The following is a 24,525-nucleotide window of genomic DNA, read 5'->3' on the forward strand; positions in this document are numbered from 1 at the left end:
GGGAACCATTGAACATGAGATTTAAACCACTTTGGGGGAGGGTGGGGTTCTGGACTTTTGGCCCACATAATTTGTGAACTGTGGTGGTGAGTTGGCTTAGCATACTATCAAACTTTGCTTATGATGCACAGTCCAAACCTGTAGTTATGTATGGAGAAATCCCACAGAGTAGAAGTAAGCTTTGATTGCAGCCTTATGGCCCAATCCTAACAAAGGCCTGAGCTGGCAGAATGTGTATTCCAGTGGCATCACCAGAGGATGCGGTGGGGCTGTGACCCACACCGGGTGATGTGCAGAGGGTGAGTCACACGCTAAAATCGTGGTTTGTAGGAATAATACCATCATGTTATATACCATTTGATACGTAATTTGCAGCAGAATGCAATGAAAAGAACCAGAGTGAAATATCACAATTATATCAAAAATTATGGCCTAGAAACCAGAAAACAAAAACGCAACTGTCTTATGTAACAAAAAAGTACATTTTCATAATTCAAAATGGACCAATAAGACTGATTGTTCAAAGAGCAAATGAGATGTTATTATGACACAGCATGGAACCAGTAAGGTGTTTGATATCGGGGGGGGGGGGGCACACCACTAGTGACCAAAATTGCTGTTTGTAGGAATAATACCATTATGTTATATACCATTTGATGCATAATTTACAGCAGAATGCAATGAAAGAAAACACTTTGAAATATCTCTATTCTATCAAAAGGCCAAAAAAACCAGTGGGGGTAGGGCGATAGTACATCACCATGCACACCACCCAGGTTTTTGCCTCACTGCATGGGAAGAAGTCCATCATGGGGATGAGGTGCTCGCCTCCAGCACTGGGTGACGTAAACCCTAGTGATGCTGCTGGCCTATTCCATTGGTGCTGGCTGTCACAAAAGCACTGTAAACCACAGTGCAGAGGGCCTGTACACCAGAAGGAAGGCTGAAGCCATCCTGCATGTGCTGACAGCGGGACAGGGTGGGAAGGGGGGTTGAACAGGGTGCAGGAGTAATAGTATTAATAATGAGTAATACAAAATCAACTCACATTAATGCTTTTGGATGTGCTTTTTACTCATTGTTGAGGAGTCCATCCCCAAACATTGTTTGATTTGGGGAGGGGGCGCAATTCCATTTTCTAAAGATGTATGACGTAATGCCAGAAAACCAAATATAACGAAAGGACAAAGAAAGAGGGGGAAAACAGTGGCAGTGCAGTGCTTGGGATGGGGGTGAGCAGAGAAAATATACCATGAACGTATTCATTCAAGGGGAAAAAATGGGAAAAGTGTGCTTTATTTGTCTTAATAACTGCAGTCGGAAACCTGGCCTACTACTCCTGCATGGTGGGAGGAAGAGAAGTGAATTGCTGCTGCTGGACTCAAGGCAGGGCACCCACAGCCCAGGTACCCCGTGTGCGTGATGTCTTTTAGTCCTGCCTCCAAAGCGGCCCACTTCTTGTCCTATTTTCAGTCCATTCTACCCCCCCCCCGACACAGCTGAGCAGCAGTTTTTCTTCTTGCTGTTTCTGAGGTAGAGACTTGTTCCTCTCTCTATCACCCTCATCTTGCAGTGCCTTATGCTGGGCTTGTTCCATGTCTGCTGCTTGTGCAGACACAGCATGGCCAGTTGGTTCCTTTGACTGAGCAGGGCATTGAAGGCGCAGGGTCGAGAGAAGTGAAAGGACTGGTGCTGACACCACCCAGCCACAGTCCACATCTGAGCCACGGACCTCACCATTTGAGCTACGGACACTTGCATCTGTATACAGACATGCTGCTGAACCACAATTATAACATATAAAATTGTCTATACGTATTAAATGTTTTGAGGGAAGATCACAGGCCTAAAATCATATACCCTATTCTTATTTTTAAAAAAATTAAAGCTGATGAAAATGTAACCATAAGTGATTAGTACAATAACAAAAAGGAGATTTTTTAAAAAGCAGATTGCATTTATTTGGTCATAAACCTCTTCAGACTGTCACCTCCGAGTTACCACTCTTTGTAAAGTGCTTCATACTCCATTTATATATATTTGTCATTATGTAATGCACACTTCAGTATGAAAGAACTTGTTCAGCAATCAAACATTTTCTATTTTTATAAAGTTCTGTCTACAAGGTTATATTCTGCCTGCAATCCAAAAATCATCCAATTCTAATTTGGGCAGAGCTTCTCTTGTCAGAAGCCTCAGGACTGGGATGCTGTGTCAATGCAATTGCTCTAGTTATGCTCACTGTGGCTGAGAACAGAATCTCTCCAGATTATATTACAATACATATAAAACACGACCATTCTGTATTTCATATGGCACTATGGCACATAGTGGTTTGTACATTGCAAATAAATGACATTTCACAAAGAGCCTAACAATGGCAGCATCATTTACAATTCTGAAAAAAAAATGTACATCCTTGAACCATGCTGGACACAAGCAGCAAGAATAACACAGGGCCAAGAGGAGATGAAACCATATTGTGGCAATTCATACAGTACGCTAGGTGATTTGACCATCCTGAGGAGATCCAAGTTAGACAGCTAATTGACAGGACATCCTTGCAAGCTGATAACACCGTGAATGTCTGAAATTTTGCTGACCAAGACAGGCCTGTCATTGATTTTAACATCCTTCAGACAGCCAAGGAACACATCTTGAACAGGAAGCCATGGTGTTTCCAAATGAACTGCAAAAGAAGAAAGGGGGCTAAATAAAGAACTGTAGCAAGCAGATGTGTGGCTCGGATGAATGTTCTTCAGTATCTCTTTATGACAGAAAACAGAAATGAAATAATATTCAAGGTCCCATTCAAGATGCATAATTTTCATTTCTCTCCATGGCAATTAGAATAGGAAGGAGATTCTAAGCATCAGAATGGCAGTCACCATCAATTCCTGTTGTGTAAAATAATCTGGATGATTAACAGGGCTGTCCACTAAGATGTAACCAAAAAAATGTAACAAAAATCTTGATGTTATAGAGCATTCCTGAAAATCACAGTTTCAAGGAAACCTCTAGCAACTGTGCACTCTGTGTGAGCATGCATGCATCTTCATATGAGAATGAGAGGCAAAGTCCTGCCCTTCACCAAAAATGGCATACAAGCTTTACTTTCCTCAACTGAGTGCAACTTTTCCATATAAAAGGTACTGCCTGCTTTGTACACACACTTGCAAAGCAAACCAAAGTAGCAATAATTAAACATTAACGAATAAGAGACTCCTACCTGGAACTCTTCCAAAATAAAGCGGTTGTGCAGAACCAAGGGAAAATATTGTTGATAGTTCAGTAGTGTAGTTACTCTGTGTATCGGCTTCTAGATGAATAACGTCCTGCTTCCGGGTTACTGTAAACGGATCAATCAATCAGTATTTCTACCCAAGGCACTGGTCACTGGAAGTTACAGCAAAGGCTTTTCAGCCTTGCGTTCCATTCTCCTTGACTACATAACCCAAAATATTTTGTCCCCTCCTCTTTGAGACCACCATTTTCTTCATTGGACAAATGTAATATTTATATAGTATCCTGGCCATAAGGCCAAACTGCATGTTACACTACAAGTGTTGCATTAGTCTGTCAACCTTTTCATGGTCAGTCCTTTCCCCCCTTGAAACTCTCCCTCTGCATGATGATTTAACACTGCTGGGATTTCAGATCTGTGCTTCCCTTACAAACATGGGTCAGGAACATTGCAGTTGAGGAAGCCACATCATAGGAGGTGGGGAGAATCTCAGGGGAAACAAGCTGATGGGAAGGATTCTCAACATCATCTCTCATCATGGATTCCAATGGAGAAGGGGCCATTGGGCTTAACATTACATGTAGCTCCACTGTATTGTGTAGGGAAGCGGACTTCTACTTGCATTTTTGTGCAGGAATGTGATCTGTAGCACTAGTTCTTTCTTATTCCAGTGATAAAAGCACACCAGAAAATGACTAGTCTCTAGACAGTTTAAAAGTATGCAATGAATCTATTTGAGTAGACTACAACCCACTTAATTCCAGAACTATCTTGCTGAAATCTCACTGAAACCTATGAGACTGTTCTAGGATAGATCAGAATAAACTGATTTATGGATAGTAGCCATGGCATGTTTTAGTCAGAATTCATACAACAGAAAAATAAACAACCAGAGATACAGATAAACCTTAAATGGATAAAAATCCCATTGTGCATTTAAAGGATGTTAATAAAGATGCACAAAAACAGAGTTGTACTTATTAAAAAAGGAAAGAGCATTCATTTGGGAGCTCAACTATGCCTGACTCTCTCCTTATCCAGTCTCTAAAGATTGCAAGGTACCTGATATGGAGTGCCATTTGCCATCACACAGAGACTGCTGAGGTGTGACTGTCATTGTGAATTCTCCAGTGCCACTATTTCCAGAAGCAGTGAGCTGTGAAAACAGGTATTTTTTAAATGACAAGTAACAAAAAGATAACAACGCAGGCACAAGAGTATGCTACTATGAGTTTTGCTGAGCTTGATTAATTTTGCAATTTTTAGGGACAGCCATCTTATTTATGAAAGTCAAATTGCTATGGTCTAGAAGAACAGCATTCTGTCTCCGAAATGGTAAGAGAGGGCTATTTGTATTCTGTGCACTATCACTCAAGTAGAAAGCAAATATCTGCATGAGAATTCTAGGTACAGGGGAAGCCAATTTTACTGCCTGCTGGCCTGCAATGGTGAGAAAGTAAAGGAGTGTACTGAGAAGTATGACATACCCTGGGGTCTAGGGACACCTATATCTGGGATGAGGGGCAGATTTTGCCTCCTCCAGACAGTCTCATACCGCAGTTAGTTTCTTTTGTACTATCTAATGGTTCTCATTAACCACTGGGAGTCAAACACCTATCTTTCTAACAGAAGTTTTTGTTGTCTCTTTGTCACACAGTATTGTAACAGAACTCTACAAACTGCAGATAAATAGATCCCACACTCTCTTTCTCCCATGTTCGCCCCTTCTCAACCAAGTAGTTTAGGGGAAGGAAAAACCTACCATGCCGCCTTCCATGTAAACAGTTAAATAGTTCCTTTGTTTGCTGCCAGTATGGATTAAAATACCAGTTAAGCTTCTTGGACGAATAGAAAATACAATCCTATATTCCGTGCTCATCAAAAAAGCTTTTTCTAGATAATGAAAATAATTAATATATTAAAGAGCATATCAAAAATATGAACTCAGTTTCATGCACATTTAGGGGCTCTCTGCATAGTTGTTCAACAGAAGGGGGAGGGATACTGTCTCATCTGAAAGGATCTCTTCCTCTGCACAACCTCCCCTGCAAGACAGTGTAACTAACTAGATTTAACCAAGCTACACAGGAGAGCAAAGTTCAACACACTGGGGCAATCCCTTTAAAGATTTCAATTTATGCAAGACGGGGTGGAACCTAGGATAGGTAACCAGGCCAAGAGTGAACAGAAGGGCTTAGTTTGGCTCCAGACCAAGATGTTAGTCTTGGAACTGCCTGACATCCTGCTGCTCCAGTCTTTCCAAACTTGCTAACTTCTCTGCACAGCTGGATCTGCCCCTCAGAAACGTGTAGATCCCCTACTCACGGTCATTTAAAATGACTGAGTAAGACTATGCATGGCAAGAGTTCTCCGTTAGAATATGATGCAACACTTTTGATAAGAACCGGTAACTCCTACAATACTCACCAAGGACTATATGTCCACCTTCATTGAAGAAAGAGACTCCTTCCTCCAAAGTGTTATCCAAACATGGCAGAACACCACTGTTCTGATAGTAAGAATGTACAGGTTTTCCCCCCACATTGAAGTTTTTCAGGCAACCCACAAAACTCTTTCCTGGAATGTTCTGAAAATGCACATTCAGCATAAATAATTACATCACTTGCCCCCACACCAAGTAAAACCACAGTTTTTGGTTTTACAATCAGACTGGTTCAAGGGGCCACACATTTACTTAAAAAATGACTTGACCTAATATCACCCCTCAGCAGCATGGGCAATAATAAAATAAAAACCTGAAGCCCAGTAAGGACTAGCTTCCCCACACACTTGGCAGTGCCACCCAGTCTTCAAGGAGCAGACCAGCCAATGCCTGACCCTGCTGTTCTTTCCAAACTCATTTCGGTGCATAAGGTCAAGGAGGTGCACAACATCATCATTACCCTCAAGTGGAGCAGCCTTTGGAGGTGTAATGCAAGTTGGGCCTACGGGAGTTACCTTCAATTCACTTGCATGGTGTAACCTCAAGGGGTTGCTTAGATAGTCCTCTCTTGGAGTATTTCTCAGGGCTCACCAAACTAGGTTGTTGCTCTTCTCCCTTACCCACACTGCCACTGGCAGCTGTGATCTGAATGACACAACCTACCCACACCAAACAGTGTGAAGCAATGAACTCTCTCTGACCAACAGCAGACGAGGGGATCCTATCTAGCCTTTGAACAGGCAACCACTTAAATGCATACAGTTCATAAGCATGGGTGGTCTAACTAACCAAAATGCTGGACTAAGTCTTGGGTAGGAGAGCAGTACCCATGGTTCCTAGATTCACTCTGAGCTATCCCAAGGTTTCTTTTGCATTTAGCCTTGTGCCTTTTTAAGGTTGGGTAGGCCAAACCTCTCAGAGACTTGCAATATATTATTCCATACTTGGTAATTTAGGTATATATTTATTCTTTGTAACAAAACCACTAAATGCCTCCTTTTCCTTTTTGAGCTAGGTTGATAGCCAGATAGGGATGAAAGTGTAAATGTAAGAAATTTACTCTCCATGGGAAAGAAGGAAGGGTTGTAGGGAAATAGGCTGCTAGAGCACTGATCTAGAAGGGAACATAGATGGAATACAGGAGCGCCTGGGTCTCACCTCTGACAACTTTATGGTCAACAAACCATGTGTGAAAATATACTTGGCAGTGCCTGTGCACTGAACATGTAAAGCAAAAATACAAGAAAGAAAATGCTCAATGTTGACTCTGCAAACACCACACTGGAAAATCCCTGCAAGGGTAGGATTTGTGCAGAAGCTGTTTCCCTGATGATACAATTAAAAAGTGGTAGTGCTCGGTTAACAGCTTAGTTGTAGCTTTGATGTCCATGAAACTATTGTGTACCCATGCAGATTCCTGAACAGAATTACTCAAGTTACGAACTGGGATCTACTTCTGTATTCCCATCTACATTTTCCAGGGGGAGTCAAGCTAGAAGGCGACGTGCCTGCCACACTTGGGTTCTCATTCATTTACTTACAGCTAAAATAGGGGGGAAAAGTGTTACCTGCCCTTTGGCTTAGCAGTACATTGGGATGAAAGCACAAATGTGGATGTTCTGTTCAAAGAGAATTCACATCAGCAAAATAAACCTTGGTTTTTTACCTGCACTTTTAAGGAAGGCACGCCTCCTAGATAGATTGGTGACTCAGTCTTGGCAGAATAATTACTTGGTACATTTCCTTCTCGAGCTTTCAAACCATCAACTACAAGACGTACTTTATTTTCAGTTCTGCTGAATGCCACCTTTTCAAGAGACAAGCATAATCCTGAATACAGGCATCACAAAAAGACTAAGCAGCACAGAGTATTAATGCTGAATTAAAATAGCTAACACCATTATATAAGTGATGACAGAACTAAGCTTTGAAAGATTTTGAAGTTTAGCATTCAATATATCTTTGGCTTCTGGGATTTCACTAGGTGTTGCTCACATGCTTTCAAATATAACTGCAGTGATGAGGGCTAGAAACTTTTTAACCCACTTTTGCCCAGTCCACAGGTGCACATATTTGGTCCCTGTTGTGTATATGTAATATTGGGCAGAAATGACTTAAAAAAGAAAAAAAAGTTTTTCCCCAATAAATTGTATCCTATGTCCAATGCCCATCACCACATTCTGCAATTTTTTTGCACATATGTTGAGTGGTAGAATACAGGTGGGGACTGTTTATCTGCAGATTTTACATCTGTAGATCTGGCCCAAATGTGGACCCCCACCTGAAGCCTCTGAAAGTGACCATAGCTGCACTCCACTCACCTCCAGAGGGCTTTCGGAAGCCTGCAGATGGAGCTCACATCTGCTCGCTACCTCTGCGGGCTTCAGAATGGCCATTTCAGGGGGAAAAACAAAACACCACGATTTCCGGTTGAGGCAAACTGGAAGTGACATTTTAATGTCATATAAGGCATTCTGAGGACTGGAAACTCAACGCGGCATTTTTTTGGCCAAAACAGCCATTCTGAAGCCCGGAGAGACAACGGGCAAATGTGTGCTGCCTCTGCGGGCTTCAGAAAGCCCTCCAGAGGGCACCAGAGCACAGCTCCAGGCCCCTTCGGAGGGCTAAAGGGGCTGAAGAACCTGAATTTGATTATCTGTGATTTTCCTTATCCGCGGGGGGTCCAAGTACAGATCTCCTGTGGATACCGAGGCCCCACCTGTGCTTCCATATATTCCAGCACTGCCTAGGTCCTCCAGGTCCTAGTCAGACACTCTAATGGTCAAACCTAGGATTGTCACAATGAGAGAACTGTAATTGCTCTGCCTCTGGATAGGCACAGTTGCCATCACAGCTGAAGATGGTAGGTGAGGTAAAACGGAAGCCCCACCTCCATCCTTCAGAGAATAGTCTGCAGATGGGCAAGAATGACAGCAGAAAGTGCCTTCCTAGGTTAACAAAGGGCTGTAATCTTTAACTGAAGTCATACTCACAGTATGCCACTGCCCATCATTGTATTTGGCTTTGCTTTTGATTTTTATCTTCCTCCCATCCATGCCAAGTAAAAAGACATAACGTCCCTTTGTAAGGTAAAGAGCCATGAATCTGCCCTCCAACTTGTTGCCCATGAAGAAGATCAGTCCTCTAGATGATGATGTCCGTATATCAATGGCAAAATGGGACCTTGAATGATCACAAAAGAACAAAAAAGGGAAGATGAAACAACATTTGAAGTTGCTCTAGATAGACAATTATTATTTATCTCAATACCAATGTGAAGAACTCCCAGTTCTCCTATTTTTAGACACTTTTAACCCTCCAGAGGCTTCTTTGCTATCTCAGCATCCTAAAAGTCTAGCAGCCCAATCCTATCCTGCACTGGAACAGGGAAGTTGACTGGCCTGTGCTATATCCAGCATGAGAGTAGGCGGTAGCTGCCACTGAACTTCGAGTAAGGGGATTTGTTTCCCCTAAACCTGGGTAGAGCAGCAACCACCTCAATGGGGGTACTTGAATCTGCACCAGCAAATTACCAGCAAATTTGCAAAATTAATTGCAAAATTACTATTGCAAATCCAAGCAGCCCAGTGTAATGCTGAACTGCTCAGGATGGGGGTTAGGATACAGCCTAGGTCACCCAGTCAGCTTCCCTCACCTTGTTTCCTCAGCCTCTTGTGGTGGCAGTAAATAACTACCAATCACCCCCACCCCCACCCTCAGGCACAGACATAGTAAATCACTGAAGCAGAGAGCAGGAAGTGGTATTACCAAACGGCAACCCCATTTGAAAAAGTGGGCTCCCCCCCCCCGACTCCAAGCAGGAAGATCCAAGAAACAATATAAATTCATTTTGCAGGGACTGGCTGGGAGGTTTCCCAAGACAATCTTTCTGTTCAGAACCAGGGAAAGGAGCTCTTGGGTATCCACCTGCAAGTTCAGTCAATCACCCCAGTGCAAGACACCCAGCAGAGGCAGGTCAAGCCTCATTCCCCCCCCCCCTCCGCATACACTACAACTCTGGGGGCCACAAGAACAAGGACAGGAAGCTTCTCAATGAGAAACATGCTCCATGGAAAGAATGAACCAATGTCATAGGCTTTTTTGGATATAGGCATTTGTATCTTTCCATTTGTATCTTTTCACGTGCAGTTAGGATCCCCTCCCCCCCCATGAGGGAAATCTCTTTTTCCAAAAATTCAGGACCATTTTTGACACAAGAAGACCTTGCCAACCTTGACTCAGGCTAACAGAAACCTGACATATCCATGGGTGGCCCCATACACGAGGCCATGGGAAACTGCACGAAGAGGACCACCCTTAAAAAGGGTGAGATGGGCAAGATGGCAGAGTAAAACAGCGCCTTCCTCTCAAAATGTCACAATTTTTGATTTTTAAAAATTAAAATTTCCAGGCAAAATCCAAAGTCCTGAAATGTACTAGTTCAGACATTTACATAAATAAAACCAGCTAAAATTCCTCATTGGACAAATACTGTTTACTGGAATGTGTGATGTTCTGCCCAGTAACTGGTGCCTTATAGGCATGACCCAACTTCACAATGATTGCTTGTCACCCAGGAGCACCTCATGCCATCACACCAGCAAATGTCCTGATCTGGAGACTGCTACAGTGCGTTTTTGGGTTGGGCTATTTTTTTTCTCTTCTATTTTTGGAGGCCCAAGAAAAACCTTCCCAAACAAATCCCCTTGACTTTTGCAGTATCTCTCTGTTCCCTTTCCTTGGAGACATTCCTTCTAGACAAGGGCCTCATAAGAATGGAAGTGTCTCCGTTCCTAGAGGGCCTTTGCAAAGGAAGGTAGGAGAGACACAGTAGAGGGAGGCTTGTCAGGTAAGGAGGAAGCAGAGGGAACCCTGGAGATGATAAAAGCTTTGAAACTGGCACATTGGAGTAACCAGCATCCCCTATTCCCTGTGCATGCTTGATATTACATCTTTTACTGTATTTGTACAGTATAAAATATGTCCTTCGGAATCCAATCCTAAGCACCTCACAAAGTTTTAGACACCTTGAAGGAAAATCAAATGCTGACAGCAAGATGAAAATTAATCCAATTACCTGTCTCTTTGTGATGTCTGGGAAGCCATAAACAACAAATGAGTGCCTGGAGTATTGCCAAAGTGATAAGCTCCAGTGAGAAAATTTAACGGAGCGTGTAAAGGACAGCCCTTTCTGTTTTGCCGCATGCCTGCATCCGTCAAGTAGGATATGAATTTTTTGTTCTGTAACTGCAAGAGAAAATTTAAATCTTCAGTACGGACACTGCTCTGAATAATTTTAAGTTAAGCGGATATTATGTTGAAAAAAAGAGTCATGGTTTACATATTTCCTTGTGAGGACTCTGTGCATTCATTTCTCACTCACCCTGTCTGACAATCTGCACCTTGTTTCTCCTCTCCTAGCTTCCGTCATAGATCTACAAGGATATTTTTAGACCTATGCTTCAAAAACCACTGAATCACAACTTGAGGTTTTTCAAATGAAGATGCTATTCTCCTCTCCGTTTTCTATATGGTATTTGTGATTATATTACCCAGCCATTCTGCAAACTCATTTTAAAATAAATTTAGAAACGTTCACTTTGCAAATAAATATTGTTATAAAGGTACGAAGAAGGGGTTATGAAACAGCACAAACTTATGCATGTCTACTCAGAAGTAAGTCTCATTGTGTTTAATGGACTTACTCCAACGAACATGTATATAGGATTGCAGCTGTAGGCTTCTGACATAGGACTGGATTATAAGGTTCTCAGAGCTTTTATTTCCAACCAGTGAAAATACTGGAACAAAATTTCAACTAATTTTAACTAACCTTTTTAGAAACTAAACCCCAAATCAACAGATCAGTTAAAGTCAGGTTTGTGAATTGGCTGCTCATTTTTATTATTATGAATGAATTTTAAGATTCATCCCCCAAAAAGAGATTCTTAGTAGAACATGACTGAATATGAGTCAAGTTCCCAATTTTTAATGCTTTTAATTAAATTAATTAAATTAAATTAATTAAAAGCATTAATGCTTTTAATGCTTGCTGCTCAATTTCTGAAACTGGGGGAGAGGAAATGCATCTAAGCATATGTAGAATATATTTCCATTCCCCACTACATAGATCAGGCTGTCCCAATAGATCTGGAACTACAGGCAGGATTTTCAGGTCAGTCGTGACTTCCAGGTAACTTTGATTAAATAGTTATGGGGGGAAAAACAGAAGTTTGAGCATTCTTAAGCCATTTCTGTCCAACGCTGCATATACGCAACAGGGCTCAAATGTGCATACCTGTAAGCTGGGCAGAAATGAGAATTACAGGCTTAAACTATAGTTTCAGCTTCTGTCATGAAGAAGACACTTGCATTGAGCGCAGTTCCCAGGTTCCTATTCATTGTCTCTAGTTTCTTACCCATTTCTTGTTCCACTTTCACTTCTAACCAGCTGGGGAGCTCTGCAGGCGCTCGCACAGGGCTCCCCGCACCCCCAGGATGATGTTGCAGGGACTGGTGAGTGCATCCCAGTCCCTGCAGCCCCCCTGAGCACCGTGATCCTGGAGATCACTTTGCAGCCTCCTCCCTGCCCCTGCACCTTAAGGGGGCCAAGGCCAGGGCCTTCAGGCTGGGGCGTCACAACACCCCAGTCTAAAAACCTCTGCCGTAGTGAATCTTCCTTGTCCAACCATTCATGCTTCAGTAACCATCATGTTCCAGGTCTTCATTACATGCCTTCCTGTGGTGGGCAGGAAAGCAGGGCATTGAAAATCACAATGTAATCACTGACTGATTCATACAGTATGTGTTTTTAAACATCATGGACAAGACTGGAAGTTCTTATGGGGGGAGGTCGAGCAGTGCTGGAGGCATCCCATGGTGATTATAAAATGTGTTCTAGGCCTCAGTCCCAGATTAGTTCTGGAGAGAGGAGAGACTCTTTGTTGTGCTTTTCAATCCTATTGGAGATTTTTTATTTTCAATTCTTCAAATGCCCATGAATGATGACTGGGTCACACTTCACAATATTCTATGATCCTTAAACTCTTCATCTGTCCATAAAAAATATTCAAATTTTGCACCAAGCCACGACTAAGCATTCCAAATATGGTTTAAAATAAAGTTGATATAGGCCGTATTGGTCAGACTAGGTAACATAACAGAAGTTAGATTTTTCTGGTTCCATAGATATGGGACTAGTCCTGCCTTTACAGAATTGCAGAGTCCAAACCTTGGGATGATAAGCACTTGTGAATTCCTTCAGCAGCATCAGCTTTGGTTGCTTCTTTATCATACAGGAGCCTAAGGACACATCAGTTTTCTCAGTATATTTAGTTAGATCTTGAACTTGAGGAAACTGTCCTGTCCTGGAACAGAAATAAGAAGAGAAAGGGATGTAAGAGTGTACTACTTTGTAAAAGTCATGCTAGCTAAGGAAAACATGCACCTAAGGAGAAGCACCATTGAATGAAAAAGGCAAAACTTCTGTTCAGTGAAATTTGCCAATGCTTAGCTTTGCCTGTTTATGGATGCTAAACTCTGGGCACAGTTACATTCAGTCCTTCCAGAGGATGAACATATTTTGCATATGCACGAAGTGCTAATAGAAATGCCACCTACAAGTGTGCCAGACTATATATATCAGATTGGGCGTTCAGAGACACGAGCAGGTAGACAGACCCATATTTATATTATTTATATATTAACAGTATTTATATACCGCTTTTCAACTGAACGTTCACAAAGCGGTTTACAGAGAAAAATCAAATAACTAAATGGCTCCCTGTCCCAAAAGGGCTCACAATCTAAAAAGATGCCAAGGAATACCAGCAGACAGCCACTAGAACAGACAGTGCTGGGGTGAGGTGGGCCAGTTACTCTCCCCCTGCTAAAAAAAGGAGCACCCACTTGAAAAAGTGCCTCTTACCCAATTAGCAGGGGTTAATCATAGGGGTTGCTAAACAGTATCATAATGGTATGTCCACATGTTTGGGAGGAACTCTGGTAAATATAAGCTGCTCGTACAGTCCCTCCACATCACACTGTGCCATCACACGTCAATTCCACGGTAGTCCATAGCATAAGACATAAGAACATAAGAACAGCCCCACTGGATCAGGCCATAGGCCCACCTAGTCCAGCTTCCTGTATCTCACAGCGGCCCACCAAATGCCCCAGGGAGCACACCAGATAACAAGAGACCTGCATCCTGGTGGCCTCCCTTGCATCTCACATAGCCCATTTCTAAAATCAGGAGGTTGAACATACACATCATGGCTTATAACCCATAATGGATTTTTCTTCCAGAAACTTGTCCAATCCTCTTTTAAAGGCATCCAGGCCAGATGCCGTCACCACATCCTGCAAACTAGATGAACAGCAGGATGAGTGCAGGCAGACGAACAGGCCTTGCTGAGGGAGAGTCAGCATGGCTTCTGTAAGGGTAAGTCTTGCCTCATGAACCTTATAGAATTCTTTGAAAAGGTCAATAGGCATGTGGATGTGGGAGAACCCGTGGACATTATATATCTGGACTTTCAGAAGGCGTTTGACATGGTCCCTCACCAAAGACTACTGAAAAAACTCCACAGTCAGGGAATTAGAGGACAGGTCCTCTCATGGATTGAGAACTGGTTGGAGGCCAGGAAGCAGAGAGTGGGTGTCAATGGGCAATTTTCACAATGGAGAGAGGTGAAAAGCAGTGTGCCCCAAGGATCTGTCCTGGGACCGGTGCTTTTCAACCTCTTCATAAATGACCTGGAGACAGGGGTGAGCAGTGAAGTGGCTAAGTTTGCAGACGACACCAAACTTTTCTGAGTGGTGAAGACCAGAAGTGATTGTGAGGAGCTCCAGAAGGATCTCTCCAGACTGGCAGAATGGGCAGCAAAATGGCAGATGCGCTTCAATGTCAGTAAGTGTAAAGTCATGCACATTGGGGCAAAAAATCAAAACTTTAGATATAGGCTGATGGGTTCTGAGCTGTCTGTGACAGATCAGGAGAGAGATCTTGGGGTGGTGGTGGACAGGTCGATAAAAGTGTCGACCCAATGTGCGGCGGCAGTGAAGAAGGCCAATTCTATGCTTGGGATCGTTAGGAAGGGTATTGAGAACAAAACGGCTAGTATTATAATGCCGTTGTACAAATCTATGGTAAGGCCACACCTGGAGTATTGTGTCCAGTTCTGGTCGCCGCATCTCAAAAAAGACATAGTGGAAATGGAAAAGGTGCAAAAGAGAGCGACTAAGATGATTATGGGGCTGGGGCACCTTCCTTATGAGGAAAGGCTACGGCGTTTGGGCCTCTTCAGCCTAGAAAAGAGACGCCTGAGGGGGGACATGATTGAGACATACAAAATTATGCAGGGGATGGACAGAGTAGATAGGGAGATGCTCTTTACACTCTCACATAATACCAGAACCAGGGGACATCCACTAAAATTGAGTGTTGGGCGGGTTAGGACAGACAAAAGAAAATATTTCTTTACTCAGCGTGTGGTCGGTCTGTGGAACTCCTTGCCACAGGATGTGGTGATGGCGTCTAGCCTAGACGCCTTTAAAAGGGGATTGGACAAGTTTCTGGAGGAAAAATCCATTATGGGGTACAAGCCATGATGTGTATGCACAACCTCCTGATTTTAGAAATGGGTTATGTCAGAATGCCAGATGCAAGGGAGGGCACCAGGATGAGGTCTCTTGTTATCTGGTGTGCTCCCTGGGGCATTTGGTGGGCCGCTGTGAGATACAGGAAGCTGGACTAGATGGACCTATGGCCTGATCCAGTGGGGCTGTTCTTATGTTCTTATGTTCTTATGACAGTGAACATAGCAGAAAGATGTACAAAACCCTGCACAAATATGGCAACTTCTTTTTCAGGAACTGCAGGTTGTCCTTTGAAGTTCCACTTGTTCACGTGTGCAGATGTTCCATTTCTGACATGTATCCAAAGGCATCAGCTGGAAGCATCATGATTCCATATTGCTCATGAAAAACATTATGGGGTTTGCAAAGGATTCCTCCTCTACATTTTTGAAACTGTGCATGACCCTGCCCCAGTAAATCCATTATGTATATTGACATTGTGAATTAAGTATACCTTTGTATGAAGACATTGGAAATGCATCCTTCGAATTTATCCCCACCCAGCACTATCGGTTGATTCAATGATTTTCTTCCAAGAGTTCCAAATATTTCTGAATCAAGCACATCATCAACCAGCAGCTTTAGCCTGGAGCAAGAGTAACACAAGTCAGAGTGAATTTTCAAAGCAGAACCACCAAGTCATCTAAACATTTATTTACTTACATCATATTTTAACTATTGTTTCCAAAACATTTTACAGCACAAAACACAACTATTACTAACAAAAATTAAAATCAGAAACCCTGTACACAGTAAAACAGGTTGAAAACAGCAGCAGCAGATATATTTGAATCTCAGTCTCAAGCTGCAATCCTATCCACACTTTCTTGGGAGTTACTCCCACTGAGCTCAAACGCATTTACTTCTGAACAGACACGCATAGGACTGCACTGTCAGTTAACAGAAGGAATAACAATATTTTTGCCTGTCTCCAAAAGGAGGCAAGCAATTTAGCCAAATTAGGGCGCAATCCTAACCAACTTTCCAACACTGGTATAGTTGTGCCAGTGGGGCATGTGCTGCATCCTGCAGTTGGGGGGTCAGTCATGGAGGCCTCTTCAAGGTAAGGCAATGTTTGTTCCCTTACCTCAGAGTTGCATTGCCCTTACCTTGGTGCTGGAAAGTTGGTTAGGATTGTACCCTTAGCCCCTGGGTGGAAGACATTCTTAATACTGACTACCAAAAAGACCCTAATTGTACTGCATGCTAATCTTCTATCCACAACGCACGGTACCCTGAGTAAGTATATGATTGTTTCAAGCACAGCCTTGCTTTCCTAATAAATTTTGGAAGGAAAACACTTGATTCATTCAATTACTGGTGCAGTTGAAGCGACCTCAGTGGAATTGTTCTTTTTCAAACCCTACGGGAAATGATACACTGTACAGCAATACTTCAGATAGCGCAGTGGATATGTTTACCAAGAGTCAAATGCTGCATGAGTCAATGCTGTTGGAGACATTGTTTATCTAACAGGCAGGAAGTGGGTGCTGATTGGCCCAGAAGGCACTCTTCCCATTTGGTTAGAATGGCTGTCAAGCACACTGGGACAAAGAGCACTGTAAAGGTCAGCACTAAAGGAAGCCATTCTTGGAGGCATGACTGTAAGGAGGTTGCATGGCAACACTGTTCCTCCTGCCTTATGAATTTGCACTACCCATGAAAAGTCCAGCATTTTCTATAGACAAGGGAAGGATTTATCCAGGCTCTGTTCTCTTTCCATGTGGCCCATACAATGGGATTTGGAAAGTGTCAGTGGGCAGCCCAATCCTAAGCTTTCCAACGCTTGCTGGAACAGCGGTTCCAAAGCGGCTACCCCTATATCCAGCAGGTGCCAGGAAGCAGCTGGAGGTTTCCTCAGGGGAAGGGGACTTTTGTCCCGTCCTGTCCCCCACGGAAAGACCTAAACCCCACGATGGGGCTTTTCAAGTCTGCACCGTCTATTTTGCCAGCACAGACTTCAGAGACTCCCTGACAGGTCTTCCGGCCCAACACAGAGTTCAGGATGGAGCAGAGGAGAGCTCTCCCAATCCTACTCCCCTCCCCACCCCATTTCCTTTGAAGTGCAGTGCACTTGATCCTGGCCTAACAAGGAGAAACTGTTTGCAGAAATGGCTTACCAAGCACAGAAAAAGCACACAGAAGTAAAGCACTACAGAAGTAATACAAGCTTCAATTATAATTACTATGAGCAGAGTTCCATTCATGGAACCAGATTTTTTTGCTCCTCTTTTTGAAGCAACTCCTGAATTCTCTGCAAATCTGTTCCTGGTGGTTGGGAGTCCCTCCAGAACAGCATGGGATGTGGAACAGGAGAACGAGGGAATCAGTGGAACTGGTTCCCTGCCTTGCCCCACCCAAGTGAAAGCATCATTCTGCTCATGTACAGCATCTTGGGATCCAAACCACTGTTTTAGGTTTTATCATAAATAATGCTGTGATATTCAAGAGCAGAACTGTGAGGAACATTCCACACTGAGCCTGTAAATAAAGCATCTATTGACTCTGAGGATCCACGTCCACTGATGGCAGTTTCAGTTCTGTAGATCCTTAAAACATAAGTCAAGCACTAAGGCTATGGTGTCATTTCTCTTAACAAAGCTTTCATTCTGTACCGTAATCAAATGAAGTATTGGACTTACATATCATCTTGTTTCATTACTGTTACATAATGCATTGAACCATCTTCATATCTCTTGCTAGGCTGGCTTTCTTCATCAGTTAACCTTATGATTATAGAGCCATTTCTCAGGAGGATGGTAAGCACATCAGGCTAAAAAGAAAACATACGTTATTAAGAGCGTAATCTTAATGTTCCATTAAGCTGGTGCAGGCCTCTTGTGCTGGCCCAAGAGTGTCGTGAATGTGCTGTAAAGTACATTTATGTCTCCTCTAGTGCTGGCTGGGCTGGTGCAGAGGCCTGTACTGGCCCATGGATGCCAGACCCATGCCAGATGGGATAAGTTTGTGCCGGCCCAGGCAGGCTGAAGCAGAGGGTGGGAAAGGGTGGCAGGAGGGCATTTCAGGGGTCAGGAGAGGACATTTCAGGGTGGGGGGAGAGTGACCTGAGAGGTGAATTGGGCCCAGGAGGGGAACTGGTACCGGCTGTGACAGCACAAGTTGTACCTTAACCCCCACTACTGTCCCAATCAGCCTTACATGGGGTGCTCAGATCTGTGCCAGCAATTTTTGCTAGTGCAGATTTGAGCAGCCCCATAGGGGTGGCTGGGGCATTACTTGGGGCAAGGGAAAAAATATCCTCTTACCCCTAGTTGCCCTCCAGTCACCTCCTAACCTGTGCTAGATACAGCACAGGCCATTCAGCCTGCCTGTTCCAGTGCAGGTTAGGATTGGGCTGTAAGAATATTATATTAAGAATATTTATATACCACTTTTCAACAAGGTAGCTCACAAAGTGGCTTACATAGAAATAAATCAATAAGTGGTTCATATAACATACAACGAAACTGACCACAAAATAAAATTTCATCATGAGGATTGCAGGTTTGGTAGCAAGCTTATCAGATGATATTTGAGCAAAAAGCAAAACAAAATGCATTGTTCATACCCGTAGATTGTAGTTGAATAATGTTCCATCAAGGTCCAATGTCTGAAAGCCAAAGCTGACTTGGAAATCATTGGGAAATGGGAAACCCTCATCACTCAAACCAAGTACTCCATCCTTGGAAAAAGTTGCAGTTCTTACAAGCTAAACATACAAATGAATAATGAATTTAGTTCTCTTATGTAGAAGAACAAGTCTCACTCCTATTTTATTTGCTTCTCCTGTAATAGGATCGCTCCTTTCACTCTTCCTTTTCCCCATCTGTTTCACTTTGAAACTGCTAAATAGCACCATTGCAGAAGGACTGCATGGCCAAGCATGTAGTTGGTGATTGCCTGTGTTCCTCATCTGAGTTCTTCAAGAGCCCTTCACCAGCTCACCATCTGGGATTTGCACATGACCATCAGTTGGGCATCCAAAGCTTAATTAGCAGATAGGAATGCCCAGGTAGTTGTAAACCACCCAATTGGATGGGCTTATAACATCACTGAACCTAAGTTTCTTAAGGTCAATCCTAGGTCAAGCCAAGGATGCTTGGGTGTATTCTGTACTACCAATATGGGATGTATTGCTGCATTGTCAGTTCCATCAGCCTCAACATGTGCCAAAGAGACATAGTGGTGCCCTGAGAAAGCTGCCTTCTACCTTTTGCTAATCTTCCATCTAGCTAGGGACCAGTGAGTTAACACACATTAGGAGTTTTCATTTGCTTTAAACGTGCTTAATTTATCTATAATTGCCTGTTTGTAATTTTTGCTAAAGATATGTACTTGGGTACTTCACTACACAACTGGGAACTTTTCAAGGATAGACTCTCTCTACCTGGTTTTGTCCTCATAGTGGCAGTAGAGTCTACTGCTTTTGGTCATGAGTGCCCAAATATCCAAAGTGGGATTAATGAATCTCACATGTGGCCAGATCTGTGAGCTCTAGAGGTCATGTGGCACATGTCTCATTGCAGGGAAGTTCTACATGTCTTCACTTTGTGAAACTTTTTAACTGTATCTTTTACTAATGGAAAGCAATTGATGTGACATGAATTACCTTAGTGGTCTGTATCTAAGGAAGAAGTAATGGTGGTGTCAGGGTGGTGTAGCGGTTTGGGAGGTGGACTTAGACCTGGAAGATGCAGGTTCAAATCCCCCCCCCCAGTCATGAAGCTTCCTGGTTGACCTTGGGCCAGTCACTTCCTTTCAGCCTCACCTACCTCACAGGGTTGTTGTGAGGACAAAAGGAGCAGCTGTGTACTGGGCCCTGAGCGCTTTGGAGGAAGGGCGGTATAAAAATGTGAAAAATAAATAAGCCAACAAATAAACTACCTTCCAGTCCTCTGGGCATTTCCTGCTGACACCAACAGTTTCAGAGAAAGTGGGGGAAGCCTCAAAGGAAGTTGTCACACTCCTCATACACCCATGAAATGGAGGTGTGGATATATCAAAGCTGTTTCCAGAAATAAATAAATGAATTGACTTTTAAACGTTATTATTCTCCACTCCTACTTTCTTTAAAGTAATTATCATCAGTTTTGGTTGTGGTATACAAACTGCCTTCTACCTTTTATTTATCTTCCATATATTGCCAGTTAACCAGCTGCACCAGAATAAACTCCCATTTTTTTCTCCCTTGCCTCTTTGTTTCAATCCCCACTTTCAACCTTCTAGACTCCTGGACTTGCTATGGTCTCCAACTTGATTTTCTACCCCAGCCTGCCTTTCCATCTCATCACTCTACTCTGCAGATCAACCCAGTTTTTATGTGCTGCTTAGACCTACCTTCCCTTGATCAATCAGGAGAGACTTTGGGCCCAATCCCAAAGAACACAAACCAGCTCATCATTGGCGTACACTGTCACAAATGTGCCTTAAAGCATGCTTGTGGCAGTTAGCACCGGAGCAGGCTCAGTGCGAGCCCACACTGGGCCCGTGCCGGTCGGATGCCAGCCAGCCACCACCCAGCATTCTGTGAGAAGCTCCAGGCAGCAAAGAGATAAATCGGGGCATGGGGGGAGGCATTCTGAGGTGGGGAAGGGTGGGAATAAGGCATGGCAGGGGAGGGAGCGGGGAAGGGGGGCGGGACCAGTGGAGCTCAGCTCCACCTGATCCAACGCCCTGCATCAGGCCTCTTGGCCTGACATGGGACTGCTTCACTCTGCACCGGCTAAAGGTCCCCTTCCCCTGAGGAAGCATCAGGAGCCACTGGTGGCTGCCCAGTGTGCTCAGGATGCCGTGGCAGCTATTTTGGTGCAGCTGCTGCCCTGGGCGCCAGGTAGCTCAGGATGGGGCTGAATGTCTCCTAAAGAACTGGCAGAAAAATATCTCTCTTTCAGTCCCTAGAAGCCAAACAACTGCTTGCCAAGATATGCAGGGGTGGAACCAGAGGTTCGTCTGGTCAGGTAGTGGGCAACAGATCCACTACCTAACATGGTTCCCATGGCCTGATGCAGTGATAGCACTCAGTATATCATTAGAGGAGAACAGGTGCAACAAGAAATGCTGACTGCAGGACTACTGCAAGGCCCCAGCATCCTGGCGCCATACATAGTTAATAGGCTGTATTTAGATCGGCAGGTCACAAATTGTAAGGGCCTGATCAGATTTGGTTCTGGAGGAGCTGTCAGGCAAAGTTGCTGCACCAGTAAGTGTTCAGGTGAGACTAACAGGATTGTAAAGAAGGCTGAAGCCCCACCACTTTCTCCATTTAGCGGGTCCTACATAAGGCAGTAGAATTTTTTTCCCCTTTGGAGATTAGTTCTCATTATCAAGATTATAGTGACTCACCGTTCTCTTAAAGACACTGGGATTCCACCCAAGTAATATGAATCAAAGAAAAATGTAGCTGGAAGTTTGTCTGTCTGCTTAGTATTCAAAATATATTTATCTTCCAAAATAGTTAGCGAAACCTGAAATGGATAAAGCAGACTTAACATTAACCAAAAGAAACATACAATAAGCAATTTCTTTTTTAACCTCTTAAACAACTGCATTTATTGCTGGAGCTACATCTGACACGAACAGCCCTCAAGCAGGATCAGGTGCAGAAATGTAAGAGAATTTAGCACAGTTTATAGGAAAATACAGTGTGTAGTATAGCTACTCATTTGTATAACTGTAAAGTAAGAGATATGGTTCTACTCATCATTTCTCTGGATAATGCATTTTACAAGCAACATCGAATCATTAGCAGCATTCCAGCGTGTAATGCTATATTAATTTGAAGAAGCTAAAAAGGTAGGTGTTGAGAAAAAGATTTATGGAATTTAAATCTACAGACTTCATTTCCCCTCCTTCAGTTTCAAGATGGTTTTAACACTCGCTCAGGATCTTAACAGTCTACTCCTAAATGCATGGTATTAATTCATTCCAAATATATGGAGCTTTTGAGCTATTCGATTTTTAAAGAGGTTGACACCACATTCAAACAATGAAGCGTCCACATTGTTATGGAAAAAAATGTACAATATGTCTTGCAGGAAGCAGGTTGAGCTAGCAAGAGAATGATGAGAAAATCTGGTAAGACAAAGTGTTTTAATTGTCCTTCTAGAAGGGACAGTAGAAGGATGAAAGAGTTTGCTCATTGTAAATACAGAGTTTCCGACTGCCTGAAGATTGCTTCCAGTTCTTTTCTTTGAGAAAAACATTCACGTGTGCATTTGAAAATGCCTGTGAAAGGACAGGGCCGGTTTGGACAATACCACCCATCCAGCCCCACACAATTACCAATGTGCATGTTCATACTGTGTGCGCATCTTGGCTCCTCCTCTCCTTCCTGGATAGTTTTAAAACTGAATGTTGGCACTGCTAAACCTATTTTTAAAGCAAGTATGTGGATGTACTTTGTAAGGGCCAGGATGTGTATGTAGCACTAATTGTGCTGAGCTGGATCATATGGTAGAAGTATCTCTACAAACTGGCGTATACTATGTATTTCTCCCTACTTGAAGAGAATTTCCTGCTCACCAAAACAAATGTGAAGCCCCTGGACACATGAGTGTTTATTATTTGGAAGTTACTAATTTCAAGGAACACATTTACAAATGATGCAGTGGTTTCACAGATTCACTTTTAAAACAAAAGATGTACTTCAGAAATGTTGTCCTGTTTTTAAAAATAATTTCTATACCTCTAGATAAGGACAATCTTTGACCAAAAAAAAAAGCTAGAAGATGCGAGCTTGAAATATTTGTTTTCAAAATATGTCTGAATGTATGACATACATAAACTCATCATTTATAACACATTATATATACTTTTTTCAAAGACTTACTCGTTGATCCATTCTATTAATTTCAGTTCTTATTTCTTTTGGAGGTTGTGAATTAACTTTGTATCTAAGTACTATATAGTCTTTTTCAATCCTCAAACTAATAAAATTGTCCTGTAATTAAAAAAGATAATGTATTATATAACATTAATAGATACATTTATATAAATTGTGCAAATGTCTTGTGTTCTGTACAGTACTCCCTAGAATTTTAGTGTTTAAAGAAAGTGTGCTTTCCATTCTCAGTGCTATCAGAAAGAAGGTACACATGAAGACGGTACTGAGCAATATCTCAGAATCCAGCAAAAGAATTCCAATGGTCTAGTCTTCCTCTACTAGTTTTCTCCTTTTCAGCAGAATGAAGCTATACTGAATCAAAGTACGGCATATTTATTGCTTTGTGAAACAAGCTTCCTGCTTCTTTCACTAGCCATTTAGAGTCCTACTGTCAGAGAATTTCAAAGATTGAACTGGGAAACTCAGAGCCTGAGATTGGGTCCTAAGTTTATGACCTACAGCAACTTCTGGACCCTAAGACTACCATGGGCGCTCAAGCCTCAGAGCCCACTGCAGACATCGAAATAATCTTGTTGAAAGAATGTGGGCATTTAAATGGATCATGAATAGGCTTCTTTCAATGAACTACACATATGTCCTGGGCTGAAAAATTAGACAAATATAAGATCTTTCAGACACAATTACTTTGACAGCCCAATCCTATCCCCCGCCACACCATAGCATGCAGCCACACCAAAAAAGCCATGCCACCAAGCTATGGTGGGGGTGACAGGTGACCAGAAGGCATAAGAACATAAGAACAGCCCCGCTGGATCAGGCCATACGCCCATCTAGTCCAGCTTCCTATATCTCACAGTGGCCCATAAAATGCCCCAGGGAGCACACAAGACAGGCTTCAGGGAGCACACAAGGCTATGCAGAGGTAAGTAAAAAAACTTTTTTACTTAACTCGTGGTAGGCCTACTGGCCATCTATGGATCTCCTCAGACCTACGGCAGCTATGTAGCTGGTGTAAGTCTGAGGAGAGAAAGGGGGTATATTGGCCCTACAGGTAGACCACAGCTACGATACAAGGACATCTGCAAGAGGGATCTGAAGGCCTTAGGAGTGGACCTCAGCAGGTGGGAAACCCTGGCCTCTGAGCGGCCCACTTGGAGGCAGGCTGTGCAGCATGGCCTTTCCCAGTTTGAAGAGACACTTTGCCAACAGTCTGAGGCAAAGAAGGAAGGCCCATAGCCAGGGAGACAGACCAGGGACAGACTGCACTTGCTCCTGGTGTGGAAGGGATTGTCACTCCCGAATCGGCCTTTTCAGCCACACTAGACGCTGTTCCAGAACCACCATTCAGAGCGCGAT

At 43.1% G+C, this 24,525-nt stretch overlaps 1 protein-coding gene across 1 annotated transcript in view; it reads right to left on the bottom strand.

The window, feature by feature from the left end:
- Positions 1-2,543: 2,543 nt before the first annotated feature.
- Positions 2,544-24,525, bottom strand: part of LAMA3 (laminin subunit alpha 3) — a 146,154-nt gene continuing 124,172 nt past the window's right edge. The window contains exons 64-78 of the mRNA XM_066623036.1: positions 23,155-23,265; positions 21,669-21,790; positions 20,211-20,331; positions 18,895-19,035; positions 17,969-18,099; positions 15,781-15,912; positions 12,919-13,054; positions 10,765-10,934; positions 8,681-8,870; positions 7,354-7,494; positions 5,672-5,831; positions 5,007-5,137; positions 4,307-4,400; positions 3,230-3,349; positions 2,544-2,689 (exon numbers count right to left, since the gene is read on the bottom strand). Of these exons, the coding sequence (XP_066479133.1) occupies positions 2,544-2,689; positions 3,230-3,349; positions 4,307-4,400; positions 5,007-5,137; positions 5,672-5,831; positions 7,354-7,494; positions 8,681-8,870; positions 10,765-10,934; positions 12,919-13,054; positions 15,781-15,912; positions 17,969-18,099; positions 18,895-19,035; positions 20,211-20,331; positions 21,669-21,790; positions 23,155-23,265 (2,046 nt within the window). The remainder of the gene's footprint in view (positions 2,690-3,229; positions 3,350-4,306; positions 4,401-5,006; positions 5,138-5,671; positions 5,832-7,353; positions 7,495-8,680; positions 8,871-10,764; positions 10,935-12,918; positions 13,055-15,780; positions 15,913-17,968; positions 18,100-18,894; positions 19,036-20,210; positions 20,332-21,668; positions 21,791-23,154; positions 23,266-24,525) is intronic.

The sequence above is a fragment of the Tiliqua scincoides genome, chromosome 4 (genome assembly GCF_035046505.1).
Source record: "Tiliqua scincoides isolate rTilSci1 chromosome 4, rTilSci1.hap2, whole genome shotgun sequence".
Classification (NCBI taxonomy): domain Eukaryota; kingdom Metazoa; phylum Chordata; class Lepidosauria; order Squamata; family Scincidae; genus Tiliqua; species Tiliqua scincoides.